Source organism: Varanus komodoensis, unplaced genomic scaffold (genome assembly GCF_004798865.1).
Source record: "Varanus komodoensis strain SLA01 unplaced genomic scaffold, ASM479886v1 scaffold40, whole genome shotgun sequence".
Classification (NCBI taxonomy): domain Eukaryota; kingdom Metazoa; phylum Chordata; class Lepidosauria; order Squamata; family Varanidae; genus Varanus; species Varanus komodoensis.
This window is the reverse complement of record NW_025335942.1, coordinates 372,822-397,203: the sequence shown is the minus strand read 5'-3', so window position 1 is coordinate 397,203 and position 24,382 is coordinate 372,822. Positions and strand designations below refer to the sequence as shown.

The following is a 24,382-nucleotide window of genomic DNA, read 5'->3' as shown; positions in this document are numbered from 1 at the left end:
GGAGCAGCTCCCTTATTTGACCCAGGTAGAGATCCCGTGTGTTTCCAGCCATGGGCTGCACATGACTGCAAAAGTAGTTTTTGTGGATGATCCCAAGCAAGCAGCAGCTGTGGCATCATTGTCCCCATACTGTGGGGCAACATTTGTCCAGAGAGCTTTTTCACTGCATGAACACGATAGAAAAGCTTAAATAAAGAAATAAACATTCAGTACCTTTCCAGTTCATACGGGCTCCAGTCCTCACTACACACAGTTGCTGGCCGAATTTAGCCTTAGAGCTGCGTGAAAGTGAACTTCTATTGTGTGCCGGGGGAGTTCAGAAGTTTCCATTGTCTTTTTGGATAAATCACAGCTTAGCGTGTCATGCAAATCTAAACTGTGGTTAACTTCACTATGGGTAGCTGAAACAAGCCAGCTTTGTAAAACCTAGTTTGAAGTTGGCATATTTCCACTAGCCGTGGCTACCTTGTTCCTACAGTGCATGGGAGTCCAAGGTTCACTGTAGCTCATTCTTCCACTTGAACTCACACTTCAGTCCTAGCTTTGAATGAGGCCACTGTGCACCAGCCTTTGGCACTTTTCCTGTGGTTCCCTCCCTTCGCCGAGGCACAATCTTTTTACTGAGTAATAGTTTTGTATTACCTGATGGTGCTTATCGCTCCTTGGTGAATGAAGCAGTGGCATATTTCAGTGCTCTGTGGTCCTCAAAAGCAGGAAGGTTCATCAGATGACTGGAAAAATGGGGGGGGGGACACCCAGATGTACCCTAATACCTCTTTTGAAATGATCTGTTTTCATCAGAGCAAGTGGAGGGAAACGGCCTCCAGTTGTTGAGCTATCCATCATTCCTTGGCATTCGCTATATTGGATGGACTCATGAGAATTGCAGTCCGGGAACAACAGGTGGACCAGGTGCTCTCCAGTCCTGCATCAGACCCTTCCTGCAACTGAAAGGAAAAGACTTACTAGTCTTAGCCATATTCTAGTTGCTTGCCTGACTCGCAGAAATGCTGCTGCTGTGACTGCGGCGGGATTACCAGAACACTGGGCAAGAGGCAAGTCAAATGGGCTTCCCTGAGAGTTTGACCTGTTATTTTTCTTTTCTCCTCCTGGCTTAGGCAGTGGCAATTCTGACAGCTACATATCCAGTGGGACACATGCCATATGGCTGGTTGACGGAGATTCGAGCTGTTTATCCTGCTTTTGATAAGGTGAGTTTGTTTTCTGTGACGAGCAACCCCATAGATTCCCTTTCGAATGCATCCTCACCAAGTGTGTTCTCTGAACAGTCTGGTTGTATCACAGTGTGACATTTGCAAGAAATGAGATGAACCTGCAAGGTTTTGCAGTCCCTGCTGTACAGACAGTGTGTCCTTCTGATGTTTACCCCACTTCGCCTATCTTCCAGTTCATCTTTTTCATCTCTTGAGCAGTCCAAGGGAAGCCACATGCCAGAAGGTTGGCATCTAGCTCCACACTGTCGTGGTGCCACCAGCAGTGTGGTCTTCCTTGGGAGGGCTTCCTGGAATCCTCTGATCTTGCATGTCAGGTGTCTGCCCTTCAGGGAGCCGTTTGTTGCATGAGTGATTGCAGGCGAAAACTGTGTCCTGCAGTCTTACTGGAATGCTAAATTTGTACTGGTGCATTCTTGCCCAGCCCGGAATAGGATAGCAAAGCAATCCTGTGCCAGTGCTAACCATGGTAGAAGATTAGATGGAAAACTGAGCTATGGAGAAGAGAGGCTGGTCCTTTAGCACCTTTCTGTGCCCTTTATCACTCATGTGCTGATTGACAGACACCTCCCCAAGTATGTTCCTGAGAGCTAGCCTCTTCGTTCGCTTAAACTAGCCAGTCATGGGGAGCAACAGAGGGTCTGTCTCCTGTACATCATCAGAGGAGGTTGCACAATGCCATTGATGATTGGTCTGTAAGGGGCCATGGAAGCCAGCACTGGACAGGTGAGTTTCCCATGAGGCCCATTCTACCAGCAAAGAACCCAAGTGGTTAGCTTTTTACCTCTTTTGTGCCCTGCATTATCAACCTCATATTATTTGGATAAAAATAATGCATTTTTTCTAAGTCAGTGGTGAGTAAGGAAGAGTTCAATTTGCTGCTTTAAATTGGGCTACCCATTGCAAATCGTTTAAAAGATGTGTTTTTGGCCTTTACCAGCTCCGGTACGTAGATTTCCTATAGGAGATTCCACTTCATCTTGCTTCTTTGCATGCTTTCTACCTTTTATACGTACAGATGGAGGATGGTTCAGGGGAGCGGGGGTGGAGGCTGATGCTTACATAGCGATAAGCAGAATCTCTGCACAGGACAGAACATCCAGTCACTTAGCTTGTGTACAAATCATTAGACTGAATAAAAACCAGGTGTTCCGGGCTCAGTTTTCCACAAGTTACTTCCTTTGCTAATTGGAGAAGTAATGAGTCAGGAATTGGTGATCTGGATCAGCTGTACCCTTCTATTTCTGGGAGTAGGAGTTGCAAAACAAACACACGTTTGTTGTGTGCCGAGCATCTGCAGCAGCATCTTCCTCCCTCAAGCTGCAGTCTTTGCTTATTTAAACTCCTGTTAAGAGGTTGGGGAGTTCAGGCTTTGGACAAACAGAGCAGGTTAATGAACTCTGAGTCAGTCTGTACTCTGGTTGTTGACATGGAAAAATATCTTCCTTCTCTTTATGAGTTCTCATCAGAAGTCGCACTCAGCTGGCAGTGTATGGCCACCCAAACCTCAGTGCTGTCACTTTTGATGCTGTAAAGTGCTTTGCGTTTCAGTGCAAAACTCCTGAATTCTTGGTCTGCTAAGTGTCTCTGATCTGTCCTTTAGCTGTGAGGTCCAACCGCCTGCATGCATTTAAGGCCCTCACTGTGGGACAGGGCAAATAGACTTCTGCGAGCATATAGGATGTACTTCCTTTCCATTCCTGTCAGTGGAACAGCTTTATGGTTCACACTGAATCCCACTGAAGTTGACAGGGCTTGTTCTCAGGGAAGTGGAGATAGGATTGCAGTCAATTTAATGGGTTTTTTTTTTGGCTGCTGGAAACGAACATGGCTGCCCTTCAAGAAATTAATGCTGCTTCCCTGTTCTTCTTTCTTCCTAGAATAATCCCAGCAATAAAATGGTGAACACAAACAGCACCGTCAGTGCAACACATATCAAAAAGTTCACCTTTGTCTGCATGGCGCTGTCACTAACGGTAAGGAGTCCGTCATCTTGCCGCCGATGCTGCTGTATGTCTGAACTGATTGCATTTATTTTTTTTCTTCTCTTGCTCCGAGTTGCACAGAGTGACCTGCATGGTTCTGCCCCTGGCCTCCCCCATTGCACACACCCAGTTTACCCTTGGAGCAGCTCTGTAAGGTGGGTTAGGCTGAGAGGCGGTGGTTGCCCAGAGAGTCCCTGCCCCAGCACTGCAATCGTGGGCTCCATGGACCCGGAACGCTGGGGTCAGCTAGAGCACTGGCCATTGTTCTGCTGCCTCATCGCATCAGCACGGGACTTACACTGGGAAAATGGCACTATGTGCACATGAGTGTATCTGTATTTACGCTTGCGTGCAGAGTTGTGTGTGTGTGTGTGTGTGTGTGTGTGTTGCGGGGTATATATCCATTAGGAAGGGAGAGAGTGACCATGCCTGGATCTGGTAAGAATGGATAGATTGATTACATTCATATCCCACCCTTTTTCCTGCAAGTAAACCAAGGTAGCTTACATAATCCTTCCTGCTTCTCTCCATTTTATTCTCACAACAGCCCTGTGAGGTAGGTTGGGCTGAGAATCTGATTGGTGCACAGTCGCCCCATGAGCTTCATGCTAAGAGAGGACGAGAACCCCAGTCTTCCAGTCCAACATTCTAGGTCACAGTGGGCTCCTCACAAGAGGAGAAGAGGCAGGCTATAAATGCAGCGTAATTATAATAAAATGACATCCGTGGTGGTGGTGGTGATGATAATTCATATTATGTTTATATCCTGCCTTTTTCCTCTTGCAAGGTGCAAACCCTCATGACCAAGTGAACAATTAGACCTAGATCTCCCAAACCACAGCCGCACGCTCAAACTGCTGCACCACACGTTTTTCCTGTGCTAGCCCACTTTAAAGGGCTGCTGTAGAGATTGTTTATACAAAGTACTTTGAGCGTTCCAAAAGCACTGTGTACATATTGGGTACTGCAAAAGCACAGAAATCACGGGGCCTTTTTCATCCTCAGTCCATGGTAACTGAGCTGGTGCGAAGCAGAGCGTATTAACGTGCAGACGGTTTTGGTCCTGGAGAGAGCCTCTCCGAGCGGCAGCATCCGTGTATTCTTTCCTCTCCCAGTGCTAGGAATGGTTGGTGTTTGCATAAGACCTGCACAGAATCACTGCTGAGGATCTGCTGACTGTGCCTAGTTCAGCCATCACTCATTTCCCTGTTTGTTTTTGCTCATTGTGGAGTCACATGTTGGGGTTTTGAGAGGTGAAAGCAGATTTTCTGTGTATTCACCAGGAGTCTGATGTGCCTGGAAGAAACTAGCATAGTGAGAGTTTGCTCCTGTTCAAACTCCTGGTTTTGGCCCTTCTGCTTTCTAGTCCTGGAGTTTGCTGCCGCTCGCTGCAGATGGATGCTAGACATAGGAAGGACACGTGGCTGCAGGCCGGGATGCCCCGTGTCCCCAAGACAGAAGCCCAGTTGGGCATTTGAGAAGGCAGCCCAGTTTGTGTCGTGAGGCCGGAGCACTCTTTCTAATTACTCACACAGGTACAGGCCATGAAGGTTAAAAGCCTTTTAGTCTAAATACTCCAAAGATAAGCAGGCAATGGATAATACAGGAGCAGTTGATGGTAGTTCTCAGCAACACAGTTGCCCCCTCCTTTCTGACCTATCTCAGATTTATGACGTACTCTTAACCCGACGGGAACGGACCTTCCCCTGGGGGCTAGATAAACTCCTCTCCCTCCTTCTTGGACTTTGCCTCTCTTCTAATTGGCCCAGGCCCCGAAGTCTTCTCAGCTGGGCATTCTCCATGGCAACGGACTCTCCCACGGCCGGCTCATGAACGTTACGAGGAACTTGTATAAAAACTTCACCAGAGTCAGGTGGCGGGCGGGGGGTGTTTGTGCCTTGGGCACTAAGTAGAAAACTTCTTGCTCTAAAGCCTGTCTCTCACTGGGAGCTTCTTGTTCTCTTATGTGTGCTAACGATTCCTCTGAGTCGCTCGGCACGACAGTTTGGCTGATCCACTTTGAAAGATATCCAGTTCCAAGTCGGGAGTTTTCCTTTGGTAGATCTGGGACTTCCCATGTCTCCCTGCTGATTTGCAGGAGCAGTTTGGCTGTTCATTTAGGGAGGCTGCCACGCACTGCAGCTCACCTTGTATTTGGTCCAGCGGTAGGTGTCCGTGAACATACAAATCTGCCCTTGAAGAAGTGGGGAGAGACGAATTTGTGTGTTTTCTGTTAGGGATGCCCCCTTTTCTGGAGAATTGTGCAACTGTGTTTCACACACACACTGTCCTAGAGTAAGGCTTCATGCTGCTATGAAACCCTATCCAAAGGTTCTTTCCCCATATTTTTTTTCCAAGCTGAGAGGGCGTATCCTTCCCCCGTTTCTCACCACCCAAATAGCGGGTGACCCCTTGTGAGTGGCTGTCAGACACCCCCTTCCTCTGTGCCAGGCAGTCGGCAAGAAAATGTGGAGCCAGCTGAGCTCAGATCCTATAGCGCTCGGAGGCCATGGCACCAGGAGCTGACGCTGCTTTTCTTCCTCCACTCCCCTGGAGTTGTCCTTCCATGCAGAACTTGGAGTGGGAAGCAAAAATGCATTGATAGTGGCAGACACATTGTCTCCCTACATCCCCCCTAAAAAACTCCCTCCAAATCAGTCCTGAAGCTTTTGAGGAGGAGGAAGGGAGGGGCTTGCTTTGGTTTGGGCCACTTTGGAGGACACCCGCTTTGCCCCGAACAAGCGCCAAGTCTCTCCAAAGCGAATTGCACCTGTTCGGGGTTCGGCTGAGCCCCTGCACGGCCCCAGTCAGTACAGCAGGGGGAGAACAGCATTCAGCAATATGAAAGAGATGGGAGCTGATCTTGGGAACTGATCTCCGGGTGGCACTCAGGTTGCCCTGCTGTTTTACCTGAAATATTGTGGAGGAAGCGATATCTCATTACCTGGATGAATTCTGGGACGACAGAGATTGGCAGGTAAGATTGCTGGGCATGAAAGAAACCTGTTCCTTTGGCCGTTAGAAGTAACAGAAGAAGGGTGCGTTTGGCAAGGTGGAGAGCTTGCAGATATGCCGAAAGGGATGGGTCTCCTCAAACAGTTGGAACAAGGAGTCGCTGTTGGAGCTCCCTCTTTTCAGGCTGGGGCCTTCCTCCTTTCCACTTGCCATCGGCACCTAACGTTCAGCTCCCACGGACTTTGGATACAGGTTGGCTTATTCTTGTGTGTCCTCCCCTTAGCAAGCGCTGAGGCTGCAGTCTAGGAAACTGCTTCACACCAAGTCAGACCATTCGTCACTGCTGCCTACAGTGCTTTCAGGAAACAGCCTCTCCTAGCCCTACCTGGCTAGGCAGGGATTCAGCCCGGGACAATTCACACGCAAAACACGAGTGCTGCCATTGAGGACAGCGTTTGCATACATCTCTAGTACTGTCCTATATGTCTCCAGTACACAACCTTGAGATCCTGGGTAGGGATCCACGAGATCCTTTCAGCCCTGGGGCCACATTCCAATTTAGGATTCATCTTGGGGACTCCATTCCTGCTGTAGGTGGAGCCAAGGGCAGAGGAAGCAAAGTGAAGAGAGCCAGAGGTAATTCTTACTAATTTGGGCACTTTTCCTGCCAAGACCGCAACATAACGCTGTGCTCATTGACTCAGCCATAAGCCCAAGGACAGCAGCTTTCATGCCCGCAAAGCACTGCTCAGCTCAGAGTAGGCTATTTAAAGTTCAAATGCCTTGAAATACCCTCTTTATCTTGGATAACTGATCAGAAATAACCATAAAAGAAGCTTGCAAACTGGGTAGCCCCTGAGGGTGGCATCCAGCCCAGAGAGAAAAGTTCATGATCCCTGAAATCTTTTGGGGGAAAGCGGCAATAGCCCTCTTGAGATTTTAACAGTATTAAAAGGGACCCGCAGAGTTGCGCGTTCCTGCTGTAGGCATTGATTGCTGAGACTCTGCCTTTGTTATAGCATAGCTGAATAACACAAAATGTCTTATTAAAAAGATACCAGCTGAATCCTTTCTCACAACATTGATCTCTTCATTTCCTCCTCTTTAAGTTGAGTGACGATGGCTCAGCTGTGTACAGAGCCTCGCTTCTAAAAATAAATTGCTCAAAGTGAGTCGGTGCATGTTCTTAATCAAAAGTCTCATTAATCTGATTAATTAGTTGGGCCTTTCATTTATCCTTAAGTCTAACAGCTGCTTTTTATCTGCTTGAGGTCTTTATGGCCTCTAAATGAAACTGCTAGTGCAAGAAAACCTTGGAAGAAGGCATATGCTAATACATCGACTTTTCCCGCTAAGCTTTCTCACCAGTTACAGCTTCATCTGTTGAAGGAGTGTGAAGAACACCCATTCTTAGCTCTCCTGGGAAATCTCATGAATCAATGATCTAGAGCAGAATGCTGATGGCCCCAGATAAGTCTTTAGCCAGGGCTGGGTAACCGTCATGCCAGGCACACTGCAATGCAGGTCCTCACTCAGACCAAGCTCCCGAACGGGAAGGCATCGCTGGGGAGCAGAGGCCGTGATGCCAAAGGCGCCCCCCTTCGTGACCAATGGCTCACAGTGGTTTTCAGTCTTGCAGCTGTTCCACCCTTCTAGTGGCGTTGCAGAGCCCCGAATGTCTGTACCTCTGGTCACTCAAACATTGGCAGTCAAGCCAGACAAGCCTGGAAAAGAATGTCGTCTCTTCTTTATTTAGTCTGCCCTTTATATGCTGCCAAGCGATAGCGCAAGAGGCTGGCCCCTTCACCTCCTAGCAGCAGCGCTCCTGTGCATCCTGCTGGGCATTATAATCTTTGAGGAACTCGAGAAGGGCGTCCACTGCATCCCAGCTTGTTCTCCTGTTTTTCTTCTCCCGCTGACCATTGTGGGCCCGCCAAGTCCCTCTGTCCCCTTGTTTCAGCAGACTCAAAAGGAAACTTGAGAAGGGCAGTTCCTTTTATTGAAACTTAACTGGTTACAGAGCAGTATGAATCAAGAGTGCTGGAGTGGTGGGAGAAGCATCTGCCCATGTAAAGAGTTGAATTGCGGAAACCGAAACTTCCCCTCCTCCTTTCCTTATCCACAAAACTTCTGGCTCCGTCTTCAGGGTGGCAGCTGCTGCCCGTGGGTGGAACGGCAGGAATGCCAGACACTTCGTAATTCCCCTTCTTCCTTCTTTTGCCATCATTTGATTGGGTCAGGAAACTCATCCATGTCACCACCCATTCTAGTTCTGAAAAATTTCCCTCTCTCTCCAAGAGAGGCTGGTTCTCACATTCCACCTGATAAACTTCACCAGGTAACCTTGAAATTCCCAAGTCCTCCAGCCTTAACATCTGATTATCTACCTGAGCAAACTGTACTGTGTGAGAGACGGCACCCCTCTCATCACCACAGAGCGAGGGAAAGCAAAAGGGGAGAGAGGGAGACCTCCAAAGCACACCTTCCAGCCCTGCCCATCTGGAGAGGGGAATTTCTCCAGCGTTTTCCTGCTGCGAAGAGGAGGCACTGGTGAGCTTGCAGGTGGGAAGACCTAGAGATATTCATGGGTTTTCCACTTCCAGGTGGTCCTGTGCTGAGTGTGGAGGGGCAACTATACACAATCTGACTTGCATACGGATTCATCTTAAAGACCATTTTCTGCTTTCCCAGAAACAGTTCTCGTACGTAACCTGGGGATGCCTGTATAGAAGGTTGCAACAACATTAACTTTTTGGAATAGGCAGTAGAGTGAGGTCAGAAGGGAAGGGAGTTTGCTTGGCTGCACGTAGGCGTACCTAAGCATTTTTAACAAAGGAACCCCCCACCCCCAGAAAAATGGGGGGCAGTGATTCCTCAGGGACAGGTACCATAATACAGGAACTGCCCCAGATAAGTTGGGGGCACTGTGGCACATGGGTATCTCCCCCACCTGACATTAGATTTCAGCTTCCTCCTGCTGCTTAGATAATTGAAGTATCCTGCAATTTTGGCTTTTGTGTGGTGATGGGATCATTGAAATGCTTCCTGTGGGCCCACCCCTCACGTTCCCACCAAAGAATCCCCTTTGTTGAATAATTTCCAGACACGCTGAATGAGGAAGCGGCCTGTTGTGAACAGTTCAGGCGGCCTGCATTTTTCACCAGCAAAAATGCAGGAGAGGGTGTGGAGCAGCCATGGGGTGCCACTCGGCCTCGGTTCCTGAGATCTCAAGTTTTCATTGCCACATATGATCGGGTTATTTCTCTTAGAGGTCTGCATCCGAATGCTGCCTGCAGAGGGTTGTCTGGCGTACATTTCAGTGAGTTAATTGACTAACCCGAGTCGTCTCCATTGCACTGCGCGATCTTCGACAGTTCTAAGTGCCGTTTGATCAGAAATGGCTTAAGCTGTGGAAAAGGGGCACACTCACACAAGTTAGTGCCGTTTTAATGTGTGCGTCTTCCATTGGGCATTTTAGGGGGAGACCACCTACAGCACAAGCCCAGTTTCGCTGCTGAAGAAATGGAACGCACCAGCGGCTAATTAAGTCGCAAGGAAAGTTCCGCATGTTTATTAGGAAGCGGCGATTTACTAAAAGATGCATGGATCCCTCTGGCTTTTTGTTGCCCCGAGCATCTGAACGGAATGGGAGCAGCTCTCTGTGGGGGGCTTTCTTTTTCCCCCTGCCAGCAGCGCAGGTGGGCCAGGGGCCCCCACTGGGCAGAACGAACATGTGGCAGGGCTGGCTTGCCGCATTTTCCAAGCGAGCGCAGTCACGCACACAAGGCAAGGCAGGAGAGTCCACTGGCAAGTCGAGGCCAGACGTGGAGAAAGCATAAACAGCGCGAGTCAGAAGGGGTCTCCTGGGCCATCTAGTCTGACCCCTGGAGCCTATCATGTGCACATCTAGCCTATCCTTGAACAACCTCAGCAATGGGGCTTCAGTCACCTCCCGTGGAAGCCCATTCCATACCCTCGGGGTCCTAACCATCAGGAAGTACTTCCTGGCATCCACCCTAGATCTTGGTTCCCTGAACTTTCTCCATTAGAACGCATCCTGTCCTCCTCTGCAGTGGAAAACAGGCCTTTAGCCACCTCTGCGTGGCAGCCCCTCACATACCTATGACATTGGTAAGTTCCTTGACAAGTGCAGAACATGGCCCCCCTGGCCTAAAGGAGATCGGATGAGGAAAGGATGGAACAGACAAGGACTTTTTCAATGGGAATACATAGTGGACCGGCAGACTTGAAAAAGACCAGCAGTTAAAAAATACTGAAAACAAAATTATGAACCTATTTGCACAAATCTAAACACATGGAAAAATGGTTTTTGGTTATTTAAACTCTGTTAAAAAAACCCCCTAAAAATCTATGTTACCCTATTTCCATAAATGTCAGGATTTCCCCTTTTTATAATTTGCTGCCATTATAAAATAATACAGACTCTGAATATGGGACTGACTCACTACAGATCAAGTTGCTGTCAAAGTGTTGAAGCAAAACAAAATCTGCAGGGGCAAACCAGTGAAATTTGTGGAGTTTTCGCCCCCGCCCCCACCCCTACATGAAATTCTTAATCATCCTGCACTTGATGGACAGTGAACTAACTTGATATTTGGCAGCTTCCTGTGTTCCTTCTTTACTCTGATCCTGAAAAGATATAAATAGAAGGCAGCAGAACTGGGCAGCCCAGTGCCTTTAAGACCTTTTGTGATGTTGTGTTTGAGGCAGATGTACAAGTTGACTTGACAGGGATGTGTCCTGGACAGGTTGCCACCTGTGGCATCTTCTGGCATTGCTTGTTCGGTACATTATGTTCTCTGGGCAAGACAGTGCTGGATGCATTTTAAAAAATCTGACTAGTTTATTTTAACCTTTGAAATGGAAGACTGCCTCCCTGTTATTCTGTCACTCTCTTTAAATTGAAGGAATTAATAATAGCGATGACAGTGTGTTGCTCTGTATCTGGATTTCTTCCTGCGAAAGCAGCAGCAGCTCCCCGAACGAAACTGGTGTACGGGGTGGGGGTGCAAGATCGCAATTCCATGCCTATTCCAGCCGAAAAAAGCGCTACAGCCCCTAGCATTCCCCTGCCAGCTGTATTTTCCTTTCTAACCATATGTAAGATTGCAGCCTTAACTAATTAGGGGGAGGGGGCTGTTTCTTAAATTCTGTAGAATTGGGGTAGGCCACCCTTGGTCTGTCCACCTGACTTGTAAAGACGGGAAGGCACAGGCAAGGGCATGCGGATGATCTTAACTTGGCCATGCACAAATGAGAAGTGCTGGCTATATTGTATATTTGTTGTTGGTTGTTGTTGTTGCTAGTCGCGAAGTCGTGTCCAACCCATTGCGACCCCATGGACAACACTCCTCCAGGCCTTCTTGTCCTCCACCGTCCCCCGGAGTCCACTCAAGCTCACGCCGACTGCTTCAGTGACTCCATCCAGCCACCTCAACCTCTGCTGTCCCCTTCTTATAGACACGTGCAAATACCTGTCTGGGATTACGATCTGAATTCCCAGCAGGGTAGGTCTTTGTCTGGATTAGATTCTCAAGTGGAAGTGTGCTTAGCACTGGCCCCTTTAACTTTTTGGATAAAGGAGCCGTGTGAGGCCTCAGTCTGGATCAGGGCCCCATTGAACGGGAATTAATCCCATTCTCCTCACACCGTTTCTCCTCTCTTTAACGTCTACTCTAAACAACTAGCTTGCTCAAAATAGCATTTTCAGGAGCAGTTTTCCACTGTGGGAGGATTCTTGGTGGGGAAAATGCATGGGGAGCAAAGCGGGAACCCCGTTCCTTCACATCGGATTCAGATGTGGCCCCCTCTAACTTTTTTGACAACGGCTTTTTAAAAATACGTGCTTAGAGTATTGTGCATTTGGCCTTTTCTTTCTGAACCAGACGGTGCTGAAAACTCTTGTGGCAAACTGTCTCTGTGGTTCTTCCAGATTGTTGACCTTTATGCAAGACTTCCATAATCCAGTTCTGCCCGCCAACTTCCAAATATTCCTAATCTCTCTGCTTTGAAGTTTACAGCCAGTAGGTTTGCTGAGTTGCATAACTGCCAGTTTACTGTGCACAGTTTTCTTTAAAGCAACAAACTGGTTAGATTACGTTTTAATGTTTAATATTAAAAAATGTTTTACTAAATAAATAAATTATTTTAGGATAAACATGCAGATCCACATTTCAAGCAGAAGACAGTGCATTTCTTCCTGTTACATGCAATAAGCAGAGTTATATGTTGTATTTATAAGGAACAGGGGACGAGTTCACTGGGAGCTACATTTGTATAGTGTAGATTAGCTGGCATTTATATTTCGTGAAAGAAGAAAGCCATTTTAGTCTGATTTCCCAAATAATGTAGACATCATTTGGCAATAGATCCGCTTGAGCTTTTGTAGCAAGATATTAAAGTCAGTGGAGTTTTGCCACTTCCAAATATATAGTGATAACAGATACACATATAAAGGAGAGGTGAACAGTACATTATCCCCTCCCAATCAAACAAAAAGTGTACCGTTCTCTCTAGGTCATAGAATCATAGAATAGTAGAGTTGGAAGGGGCCACGGGGGCCCAACCCCCTGCTGTTGCAGAACACCACATTACACCATCCCATCCAGGTGTGTGAATGCATCTCTTTATGCAGGCAGGGAATTGCCTTTGATACAGAAGTCAACTTCTCATGGCAAGCAGACTCTTCTTAATTCTCCCATATAGTACGTTTTAATCTCTGTGCAATATTTCTGCAAAAATCATAGCTCTTTTTGACATCCCCAAAATGCAATCTCTAAGATGTCTTCAGCCGTAATAAATAACTTCCAAGAATTAAAGCAATAAAAAGGCCAGCTTTTGTATAAAACCCTGAACTTATTTTAATCACTTATCACTTCTAGCATAATAAAATGATAGTCCTTTCCAAAGAAGCTTTTAATTAGGACTTTATGAGCTCAAGTTGTATTAACTGCTGAAGTTCTCAGAAATTTAGTTTCTGCTCTTAAAAGCAGGGTCAGCTTTAAGGTCTCAGGTTATCCATCCTGCAATAAGGGAGAAGTACACTGCCTTTGTTTAAAGGGTTGGATGGTCAAGGGAAAGTGGTAGCAAAACAGAAGCAGGGCCATGGTGTTTCACGCCAAAGGCCTGTCCGGTTCTGCATGTTCTTTGCACAGTAGCCGACTGAGTCCAGCAGGAAGCCCACGGGCAGGAGAGGGGTGCTTTTGTAGCACCTCCGGGCAATATTCCCCAGCAACCAGAGTGGACAGGATAAGGAACAGTGCTTTGGAAGCCGGAGGTAATATGTGGTATGCATTGAGAGCTTTATCCTTCATGAAAAAGAGAATAGTGGATTTGTGTGTGTGTGTCTGTGTGTGTGTGTGCGCGTGCGCACATCTGGCTGGCATGGTGTATTTCATCAGTGGGTTCAAATTCCCGGTCATGAAGTTCACTGGGCAGGGCTGACACAAGACCACCTGCTCGTGAGGGTGAACGGCTGAATGGAGTGCAACACGGGAGCCGCCGTCACCACAAATGGGGACAGGGGATAGCACAAGCTGGCACACAGCGGGAGGTGGGAAGAAGACGGATGTAAACCACAGTCACCTTCACCCCTTGGCTACCTGCCTCCTCTGCCTGCCTCCCCTCAAGCCCTCACTCCAGGGAGTCCTCCATGAGAGAGCAGCTTTGGTGGGGAGGTGGCCCCGGAAACCGCCTGTGGTCAAGCAGCAGAGGCAGTCTCCCAGGCCACCACTCCTCTCTTTACGAAAGACCCCTCCAAGTGAGAGGCCAGGCTGCTCCCTGCCCTATTTTTCAGTCTAAGCTAGGCAGCCGATTGGGCACTCCTGCTGCTGTGAGGCAGCGGCTACCGACCGATGCCTCACTCCGACCGATGCCTCACTCAGGCTGAGGAATATCGTGGGTGGTCGCAGTTGCTCTCCACAATGGCAATAGCTGCTGTCCAATAGCAAGACAGTGGCCAGCAGGACCCTCCAAGTGGCCACCTGTCCTGTGCCTCGGTTTGCACTGGCAGCATCGGGGGCCCACGGCCCTCCCAGCAGCAGGGTGTATGGGAGCCACTGGGCCTCCAGATACTCTGCCTGGGGCAGGAGATTCAGCTCATCTCATGGAAGGCCCAGCCGTGTCACTGACCCACACATTCCCAGTATTTCTCAGCCTCCCCAGACTGTCCCATGCTTCCCAGAGGTTCTTGCAGGCAGAGTGGGGTCTCGATGGGAGAAACACTCTCTCCTCATGCAGCATTTATGAGTCGCAGCAGTACTTACCTGGCACGTTTTCACTTGTGAGCGTCTCTGTGCTGATGGGTCTAAACATCCACATTTATTTTTGTGAGTATGTGTGTGATGTTCCAACAAAGTGCATAACGAATGTTTAAAGTCACGTATAGTTCTACAGGAATATTTTACAGAGTTACTGTTGCTCTAATGTATTTATTATGTTTATATCCCATTGTTCTCCCATTGTGGAACTCAAGGGGACTATGTGCTGGTGTCCCAGACCCATTTGGCTTCAACCTGGTGGATGCCAGAGGTGCCTTCAGGCCATAGTCTGGGCCCAAGCTGCTGCTGTATTGTTGTTGTTGTACGACCTGGAACTCCTGTCACTGTTTTTGCGAAGCGCCCCTGCCCAGATCACTGCTTTGTTTATGCCTGTGGAAACCGGTTGTGGGGACGTGGCAAAGGGTGCTGCTACGCCCATGCCCTGCTTGTGGGACCCTGTGAGCTGCCGGGCAAGCAGATTGCAGCTAGACAGACCCTTGTTCTGATCCAGCAGGGCTCTTCTTGTGCTTTGCAGTTTTATGGCTTCTCTCCTCTCTGGGCAGAACACCATTAACCTTGGTAGATGGGCTTAAGCCAACATTTTCGTTAACAAAAGCTAAGCAGGTTCCATTTGAATTTGGTCACCCACTTCATACAAAAGCCAATCCAGTAGGACTTCACCAATACTGAATGGGCAGGTTGGCTGAGAGAGGCACCATCCCCTGAGCTGGCCTTAACGATTCATCTACAGAATACATTTCTGAGTGTATGGCAACAAAGGGTTAACCTTCATTGAATTATGGAGCTCCACAAAGTTCACTGCAGACCAGCAGTTCCAAGCGGAACTTTCTGTCTTCCAGAAATCAAGGAATCCCTTTTCCAGTTCAGCAAGGCACCTGGAAATAAGTGCCAGCTTAGGCAGTTAGCCCAGTGGCTTGTGCTAACATCTTCCTGGTTGAACAGCAGACCCCGTGCCACACGGCAAACTTCTTCTGCACATCACGTGGGTTTCACGCTGCCTCCCAAAAGACAGTGTGGAGAGGGGGAGTTTGTTCAAGAAGCACAAAATTGGCATAAGACCACAAGAAGAGCCACGCTAGAGCTAACCGATGGTCCGTCTAGTCCAGCGCCCCATCCAGGTGGTGGCAGACTAGCTTTCCACAGGATCTCTCTGACAGGGTGGGTATAAGACCTCTGCCTGCCCAGCGTCGCCAGCAGCTGCTGCATGCAGGCATGCCACTTCTGGTGGAAGGGGTGGCACCCTGCCAGCAAGGCTCGTAGCCACAGATAGCCCCCTCCCCCATGAGTATAAGCACCCTGGCCATATGGTGCTAAGATGGTTTAGGATTGGGATTATAGTAAGCTGTGAGATCTGTGTGGAGCAGTTGTTTTGGCAGAGCTGGCAAGGCAAGGCAAGGCAAGGCAAGGGGCAGGAGCTGGTTGCTGTTCCTTGGAGCTAAGAAAAATGCGCTGTCTGGAACAGGGAGATGTCCTAAAAGACTGAATTCTGCAGGGAGGGCACCTTGAGGGGGTCTAAAGTGTGCAATGGCTTCTAGGCAGGCATTAGACAAACCATCAAGGGGAGCGCATGATTTTCCAAATTATGCTAAAATGAGGGGTATGAAACAGTTCTCAGTTTTTAATGTTTCTTTTCCGGTTCTCCTTTTCCAGCTCTGTTTTGTGATGTTTTGGACCCCTAATGTGTCGGAGAAGATTTTAGTAGACATAATTGGAGTCGACTTCGCCTTTGCAGAGCTCTGTGTCATCCCTCTTCGTATCTTCTCCTTTTTCCCAGTTCCAGGTATGGAGAAAGGGGAGGGAGGGAACAGTCCAGCAAACTGTGCGTTGATCCTAAGTATCCCTGTTGGCTCCTTATCCACTCTGTATGAACACCTGGCCAAGGTCAGGTGGAGACAGGTATGAACAAAGCGATACTGCTGCCAATTGGTGCTTTTCCTACACCTGGTGCAGCCTCACCGAGAAACAACTCTTGGGCCTGGTTAAGACAGACAGGGCAGGAAACTTCCTTTATGGTTCAGCTTGTGGGTGGTGGGTTGCCTCACTGAAAAAGTCCCAGAAAAGGAGGAAGTAGGCCAAAGCTTTTGACTCTGATGTGTATTCTTCTGTATGAGTGGATTTTTAATGAATTACTGTTCATTAAAACAGTACTGTTTGGAATTATTGTCTTATTAGATGTATCTTTGTAAGTTTTCTCAATGGCTCACAAAATTTGAATAAAATATATACTGAAATATAATCCCAGAAGTGAATAATATTTCTGCCAAGAAAGAAAAAGATAAAGCCAATAAATCACACAAGGGCTAAGGAAACTGAAGAAGGCCAGTTTTAAAAGACCTGGGTGACCTTTTGTGGGGGGAGGGACAAATGAGATTAATTGTCCTGTTCAGCATTAGAAGGACATGGGCTTTGTTCATGCCTGTCTTTCGGATTATGACCAGGCATTGCTGTGAATGGGAGGTGGCACCGCCAGTTGCTTACCTAATGTGTGGACACCTCAGAAATGTTATTTGATAAATTACATGGACTATCTGTAACTATTAGTGATACCCCCACTGGGAACTTGCTCATGTAAGCCACGGACCCTGAGCCACAACGTGATATCTAAAGCCGCCAGAAGTTATTTGTTTTCCTGGGCAGCTCCCGAACTGTATCCCGGCTCTCGCTGCCCGTATCTGATCGCTCCTCCTGTGCTCTTCTCACAGTCACGGTGAGGGCACACCTGACAGGGTGGCTGATGACCCTGAAGAAGACCTGCGTGCTGGCGCCCAGCTCTGTTCTGAGGATCATTGTCCTCATCACCAGCCTGATCGTGCTGCCCTACATGGGGTGAGTCACACTTTTTGTCCCGTCCCGTATCGTCTCAGGCCACCACCCACCCGCGGGACAGCGATGCACCGACTGTCCTTGCATGGAAGCACAGCCTTCCTTGTCCACGTGCAATCCCTACAAAGCAGCCTTGCGCTTTGTGAGGGTGGGTTTGAGGGGAGGCAGAGGTTTCGGGGCCCCCATCTCAGAAGTTGACGTGTAAAGGTGACGCAGGGACAAAACCGGTGCATAGGACCTCAGCTGTGTACCGTAATCTACCTGGGCTACAGTAAGGCTGCAATTTCTGCCTGACACAAATGCGGCCACTCGCGTCCCCAGATGAGCCACCTGCCCCCACAGCTCCCTCTCCTTTCATGGCCCCGCTTGCCCAGGTCTTGAGTAAGTATGAGGCAACCTCTCACTGTCACGGCCATGTGGCTCACAATCCGCGCTCTGTGACACCACAGGGCACAGGGAGGGCATGGCCACAGGTGACCAAGCAGTTCAGCTTGCACTGCACAGCATTAGTTTACAATGCTAAGAACATCTGGCCTTTATCATGTTAATACTCTTTACGTAGCAGCACATGAGGGCTAAGGTTTATGTATGGGCACAGGAAAGAGAGGATCAAAGAGCAGTTGTGTGTTTTTTTCCCCCTTCTGATGTTGTAGAGTCCATGGAGCTACCCTGGGAGTAGGATCTCTTCTAGCAGGCTTTGTAGGGGAATCAACTATGGTTGCGATTGCAGCGTGTTACGTCTATCAAAAACAGGTAAGAAACAGTATTTATAAAGAGATCGGTGTGTGTGTGGAGAAACGCACTGGGTATTGGAGATAAGGCTTGCATTCCAACGTTGTTAATGTGAATTCTGCTTGAAACTTGGTTGCTGGTGTTTTTGTTTGCTTGCTTGCTTGCTTGCTTGCTTGCTTGCTCGTATTGGGGAAGTGTAGATGCAGAAGATTTTTCCATATAGTAATCCCCTGGCATGTAAAAGAAGTAAGTTGCCATCAGGAAGAAGGGATTTCTTTTTTAGTCTGGCCTTCTCCCCGACATTTGTTTGTGGAACTGGAGCATTCTAATCAGTCGTGTGAGGGTCAGACAGCACATGAAGTTCATCACATCCGTGTGCCCCCGACAGTTTGTCTGCTTGCCTAAAGCAGCTCCCAGTTTCCTTCATCTCTTCCCCCACTGAGCCAAACACAGCAAGGTGATCTGGAAACAGGAAGCTGGCGTAGATGAATGCATCTAGATTGCCAGGGAGGAGGCCGTCTCATGCAAAAGACGACGGGGGGAGCTCACACAACACGATGTGTGGGCTGATTGTGGAATGATGCAGCTCAGAAGAGGCTTCCTAGTCCAGCGAGATTAGGTCTGAGCATTTCTGGAGTGTTTCATCAGCTTGCTTTAAGGAGATCCAGGAGGACTGCGGGCCGTCTCCCACAATGCTCTGTTTTTCAACCTAGAAAAAGAAGAGGAATGACAACGAGACGGCAGCAGAAGGGGAAGACTCCGCAATGACTGACATCCCTCAGACAGAGGAAATGACGGACATCGTAGAAATGAGAGAAGAGAATAACTAACAAGCGGGAGATGACTGCTGCAGGGACAACTGAAAGCAAATTTCTTCTCTCATACCTTCTTGTTTATTTTTAATAAAGAGGCCTTGATTCCAAAGGTTTCAGGTAATGAATTCCCTAGCATACTAAGTATGCTGGCCCGGATCAGCAGCTTAAGGAACACTCTCTGCTTTTTGTTTTTCTTCCACTGAATTTCTTCTCTCACTCCAAACTTGGAAGATGTGGCTGCTACACAGCAGAGGGACCCTCCAGTCTCCGGACAATCTCCATGGGTCAACCCAAAGTCCTCTGTTTATTCATGGATTCTTCTGCCGTCCTTTCACCTCCTCCATTGCTCCCCCACCCACCTACTCCAACACACACACACACACACACAAGTTCCTTTTTTATTATTATTATTAATGAAAGATTAAAAATGCAACATTTGAAAAAAAAACAACATTAGCTTTATTTTATGTGCTTGAAAACTACTTGGTTCAGTTGACCTGTCTCATGAAGGATTCCTGAGTTTCGCCTTTCTTGTTCATTCAGTGTAATGTATTGTGTACAAAAGAAAAAACTGAGACAGTGGTCAAGAAAGAGTAAATGTGGAATATATTAAATAGACCATGATAAATCCAGAACAAGACTTCTGTTTAGCTTGCTTATGTCCCCCAAGAGATAAAATAGTCTTCTCTCTATTTTCTGGTGGGTCAACTGTGAACTGTTATCTGTACTACACTAACCTTACAACTATTTTCTGAACCAGTGGTGGATATTTAAATTAGAAGCTTTATAAAGAATACTAGTGTCCAGTGTAAACCCTTTCTTTGATAGGCTTTTGTTGCCATGTTCAGTGCTGTGTAGGATACTGTGGTTGAGTTGTGATGGAAACAGTTGTTTCCAGGGTTGTATCATGACAAAAAAAAACCTGATACTGAAACCAAAGTTCTAATCAATTTTTAAAAAACAAATATAGCTGTTTGTATCATCTGTTCTACGAGATACATGCCAATGTGCAGAGAATAGCATGGTATATTCCTTTAACGTAGATAACTCCATGCAGGGTATGTCGCTTCAACATTTTGCCAACACAGAATGCTCTGTCCACGCCTACACTGGACGATGGTTGCCCAGAAGCAAGTACCACGCAGTGCTGCAGGAGGGGCTCTCTGTCACGAAAGGGACTCCTGGTCCATCCAGCTGGGCTGGCTGCGGCCGCTCGGCCTCACCTTGTGTCTGGATGCACCTGTGCACCATCACTTGATGCCACAGTCTGCTTGCCCAGGACTTCAGCGCTCACTGATTTCCCGGGTAGATACCCCGCAGGGACAAGCACCAACCAGGACACTGGCAAAGCAGCTTCCTGCGGATGACGCGGACATGCGGTGCTCTGTCCTGCTTTCCTGACTCTGTGCTGCAGTGCTGAATTGGGAGTACCAGCATTTTCCATGCAGGCGCGTGGACCCCCAGAGCCCATGTAGAAGCTTAATTTGACCATGCGCTATGACCTCATCTTGATCATAAGAGGAAGTGTCTTGAAAGGAAACATTGCAAGGTTTCGTTAGCCAGAATATATTTTTCTACAAGCTTTAGAACAGTGAGATAATTTTATTTAATTTTGCACAAAGCTATTTTCTAGATTTTGGGAGCAGATAGCTTAGATCAGATGAAATCTTTAAAATTGCAATCCTATATCAATATATGTGTGTATATACATGTGAATGTGTATAAATATATATATTGTACATTACGTGTAATTTATTTTAGGCTGCAATATGTTTCTTTCTATTCCAAAGCTGAGTAAAAACGAACGAATTTCTAATACGAAAAACGTTTGCTTGGGTGCCGAAACATAGCTACAAAGAAGTGGACTGTACTGGCCAGTGTGGCAGCTCTGCAAGGATAGTGCCATGTTTTGCACAAATGCTGATGGAATATGGTGTGTGTGGGGGTGGGGGGGTGGGGTGTATTTTCGTAACCAGTGAGGATTGTGCGAACCCATTTAGGATGGGGATCAGCAAGAGCAGTTTGCAGGGCTCAATGTGGCCTTTGGTGGAAGAAAAAAGCCCCTCAGTTGCCAACCCAAAAGGCAAGAGAGGTGTGTGTGTGTGTGTGTGTGTGTAGGCAACAATGGTTGTAACAGTGGATTTTGCCAGCAACCTACTGCAGGAGGTATGAGGGAGCCTTGGCTCTCTTCATATTCCTTCTGAGTGGCTCTCAGCTAAAACAGGCAGCTGATAAATGACAACGGCAGCAAAGGAAGATGTCATGGATTCAGACAGAAGGCTCTTTCTGTTCCTTAAAGAAATATACTGGATGAAATCAATACTGGGTAATTTACAGTGTGTGTACACATACATGTGGTCATGTATGTATTATATATCCTTTTCTCTGTGTGTCTGAGCACATGTGCAAACTCACATGTTGACAAATGTTGCTAATTTTTCAGCACTATGGCAATATTGATTTCTCTAGCATGGTCAAACTCTTTATTTCCATTTCTTTTGAAATAAATTGAGAAGAGTCACTTTCTCATGATGTTCATTTTGGTATGTCATTAGAAATGTATGCTGTAATTCTTTTGGGTTTAAAACAGGAAAAACTGGAAGATATATTCACTAGCTGGATGTTTGGCTAAGGAAGCAACTTGGTGATGCGGCTGGCTGAAATGATGAAATACTGTTTTTGTGTCTTGTCCATGTGAATGTGATTCAGACATGTTCTTGTTTAAGAAAAAAGGTGCTTGAATTCCAGGGGAAGAGAAGCTTCATTTTTGAAGATAATGAACAGTGACCAAGCTGCATCAGACACTGGCAAGTCTTGTTGAATTTGCTCCATTTGTGCTGAACTAGCTATAGCTTGCAAATACAGGATGCTAATTCTGCTTTTCAGTGATACAGACATTTTGTAGCCAAATACTGGCTGACTAGAAGGCTTCTCCCTGTTTCTGAACCCAGAAACAGTATTTGTAAAGTATCCATGAAGTTGCTACAGCTCAAGCAAGAGTCATTTAAGTATGCACTTCACCTATTTATGTATGCAGGCATATTTGGGATCAAGGCCCTAATTTGTACCTTCACAGCTATATACATTTCTGTAATATAGAGAATAATATATAGTACCTGCTCATATAAAGATACAATTGACTTCTGGATTATTTTGTCTTTGAAAGACTAATTTAATTCTAGTAGGCCCAGCAGCTCCTCTGCAAGGCTTGCCTTGAAGTGATGTTCAGACATTAAAAATAGATCAGGATGGTTAGTTTGCTGCACCTTGATGGGTCAGATGCTTAAGGCACGCAGGTAGTTTTCCTCTGCTCCTTCAATATGCAAATACTGTACAAATATGCAATATGCAGAGGCACAAAAGCCCTAAAGATTGATCAATATTTGTGGCTTTGTAAGATAATATTTTTTCTTTAATGAGCTTCTAGATGGCTTGATAGGCAAAGAAGAATCTGTCTATTTTTGCAGCCTTCTGACTTTGCCCCAATTAATGGCCTTGACTAGGAAAGGGACCAGAAATTCTTCAAGAGGTTCTCCCTCCCTCTCTCTCTCTCACACACACACACAGAGAGAGTGAGAGAGAACGCTAAAGCCAAGAGGATTTATGTAAACGGGTGAGAGAATTAGTTGAGGCTTTTCAGGGTGACGCATGCTCGCTCAGAAATAAGGATTCTTGTACTGAGAACCACTTCACTGTGGAGGTCTTTAAACAAGCGTGTGAAGTTGAGATGCTGCATCCAGAAAAGTTTTGGTCCAGGAAACAAAACTCTGGTGGCTTGGTTGCAGCACCTTAGTGGATCCATGCAGGGCAGTTCTTTTGGATCCCAGTGCTTTGTGGAAGCTCCTTCCCAGGCAGAGGGCTACTCCGTAGGCCCATGCTTCTGCCTGTCATCCTTTACAGACTCACTGTCCAGCGCAAGAGAGTGAGTGTTGTACAGTAGTAAGGGCATCCTGGTGGGGACCTGGCAGCTCTGGCTCCAGTCATGGGTCCAGATGGGTAACTGGGCCAGCCACTGTCTCTCAGCCCAACCTGCCTCACAGGTTGGTTGGAGTGAGTAAAATGCAGCTACGAGAGCTGCCTTGGGTTCTTTACAGGGGGAAAGGGCAGGATATAAGCACAACATCATAATAATAGAATTGGTAACAAACAGGACCCTGGGTTCTATGATCATGTCAGCAGGCAGATTCCCCAGTGCGAAACACTGACGTGGGAGTTCCTGTTTGCTTTCAAGCTGTTGGTCTGCTTTATCCAAAACATGCATGTGCTTTTACGGAAGTCTTAGGGTAAGTGCCCTAAAGCAGCTCAAATCCAACCCGTCTGCACTGCAGGATTGGTCGGCTTTACTTTCCAGACAAATGTAGAACCTAAAGGAAATTATCATTTTAGTGATTCACAGGCAAAAAAGAAATGACGACTACATTTGCTGCCAGTTAAAGCTAAATAATACCTTGTTAAAAAGCCCTTCTTGAATGGAAATCTGGACTAATCCTAATTAGGAGTTATCCATTTCAAACTCTGAACAATGGAGGGTTTTTTCCCTCGCTGCTTTAAGCATTTAGAGGGGGCATTTATTTAAAACCCTGGAATAAAAGGAAGATATTTTGTAATTTGAAAGCAGAAATTATGTCATGCAGTAAGCAACCATAGATTTGCTGATGATGGTCAGTAAATATGTGTGTGGGGTGTGGACAGGTGGCACGAATTCATCAGAGATTTTAGTCAGAAACAGTGTTGAATGCTAGAATATTAGGCAGGGGAAAGACCTGTTGCAAAGACAGTCATTTGGTTCCATAGAAAGATTCCCTAGCAAAGGAGAAGATAATTGATTTAATAGTATTTTTGTAGTGTTTTCCCATGTTACAGGTTTTAACATCTTAATTTCCCTCCAACTTCAATTTGCTAGTGGCTTCCCTACCATTGGTATTTCTTAGTGCAGTTTCAAAACCAGAGTGTGCTGAACATTTGTTAAGGCTTTATTATGCTACTACTTAACCCTTTCCCTGAAGGGGGCCATTCCTTTATATGCATTCTGGGGAAAGTATGGGATTATTCAACAAGAGAATGGCTTCTGTGGGGTTGCATATAAATCAAGGACACCAGAAGCCTTAAATTTGCAAGTCCTCTTCATCCAGATTCTTGCAGTGAAGACTTGCCCCAGTCTTGCTTCCCCCCCCCCCCCCACACACACACACCCTCCCGGGGGTTTTTCCTTTCTCCACCTTTCTGTATGCTCCATTACATGCCAGGAGATGGCATTGCAGTATAGCAGAATTGCGCAAATGCATGAGGTCATCATTCCAGGCTGTTTCCCAAGAAATGAACTCTTTCCTTGACCAAAAAAATGCCATGGAGATGGTTGCAAAGGATGGAAGACGCCCTGGAGGACAGTAATGTTGTATAAGCACCTGCGAAGTACCATTGAGTGAGGAATCGCAATGCAGAAAAAAGTGCCAGGCCCAGTGTAGTAGTGGTCAAGTAGTTCCGTGTTTCATTTCAGCATGGCATCAGGATGATTCTACGCCACATTTCAGAACAAAATT

The 24,382-nt window shown here is 47.0% G+C and overlaps 1 protein-coding gene across 2 annotated transcripts in view; it reads left to right on the top strand.

Annotated features, from left to right (window-relative positions):
• The window catches only part of ANKH (ANKH inorganic pyrophosphate transport regulator), a 96,259-nt gene extending 74,896 nt beyond the window's left edge, over positions 1 to 21,363 (top strand). For both annotated transcript variants that reach the window (XM_044442790.1, XM_044442791.1), the window contains exons 7-12: positions 1,119 to 1,211; positions 3,113 to 3,208; positions 16,123 to 16,252; positions 17,175 to 17,298; positions 17,949 to 18,048; positions 18,741 to 21,363. In XM_044442790.1, the coding sequence (XP_044298725.1) occupies positions 1,119 to 1,211; positions 3,113 to 3,208; positions 16,123 to 16,252; positions 17,175 to 17,298; positions 17,949 to 18,048; positions 18,741 to 18,857 (660 nt within the window). In that variant the 3' untranslated portion in view covers positions 18,858 to 21,363. The remainder of the gene's footprint in view (positions 1 to 1,118; positions 1,212 to 3,112; positions 3,209 to 16,122; positions 16,253 to 17,174; positions 17,299 to 17,948; positions 18,049 to 18,740) is intronic.
• Positions 21,364 to 24,382: the final 3,019 nt, after the last annotated feature.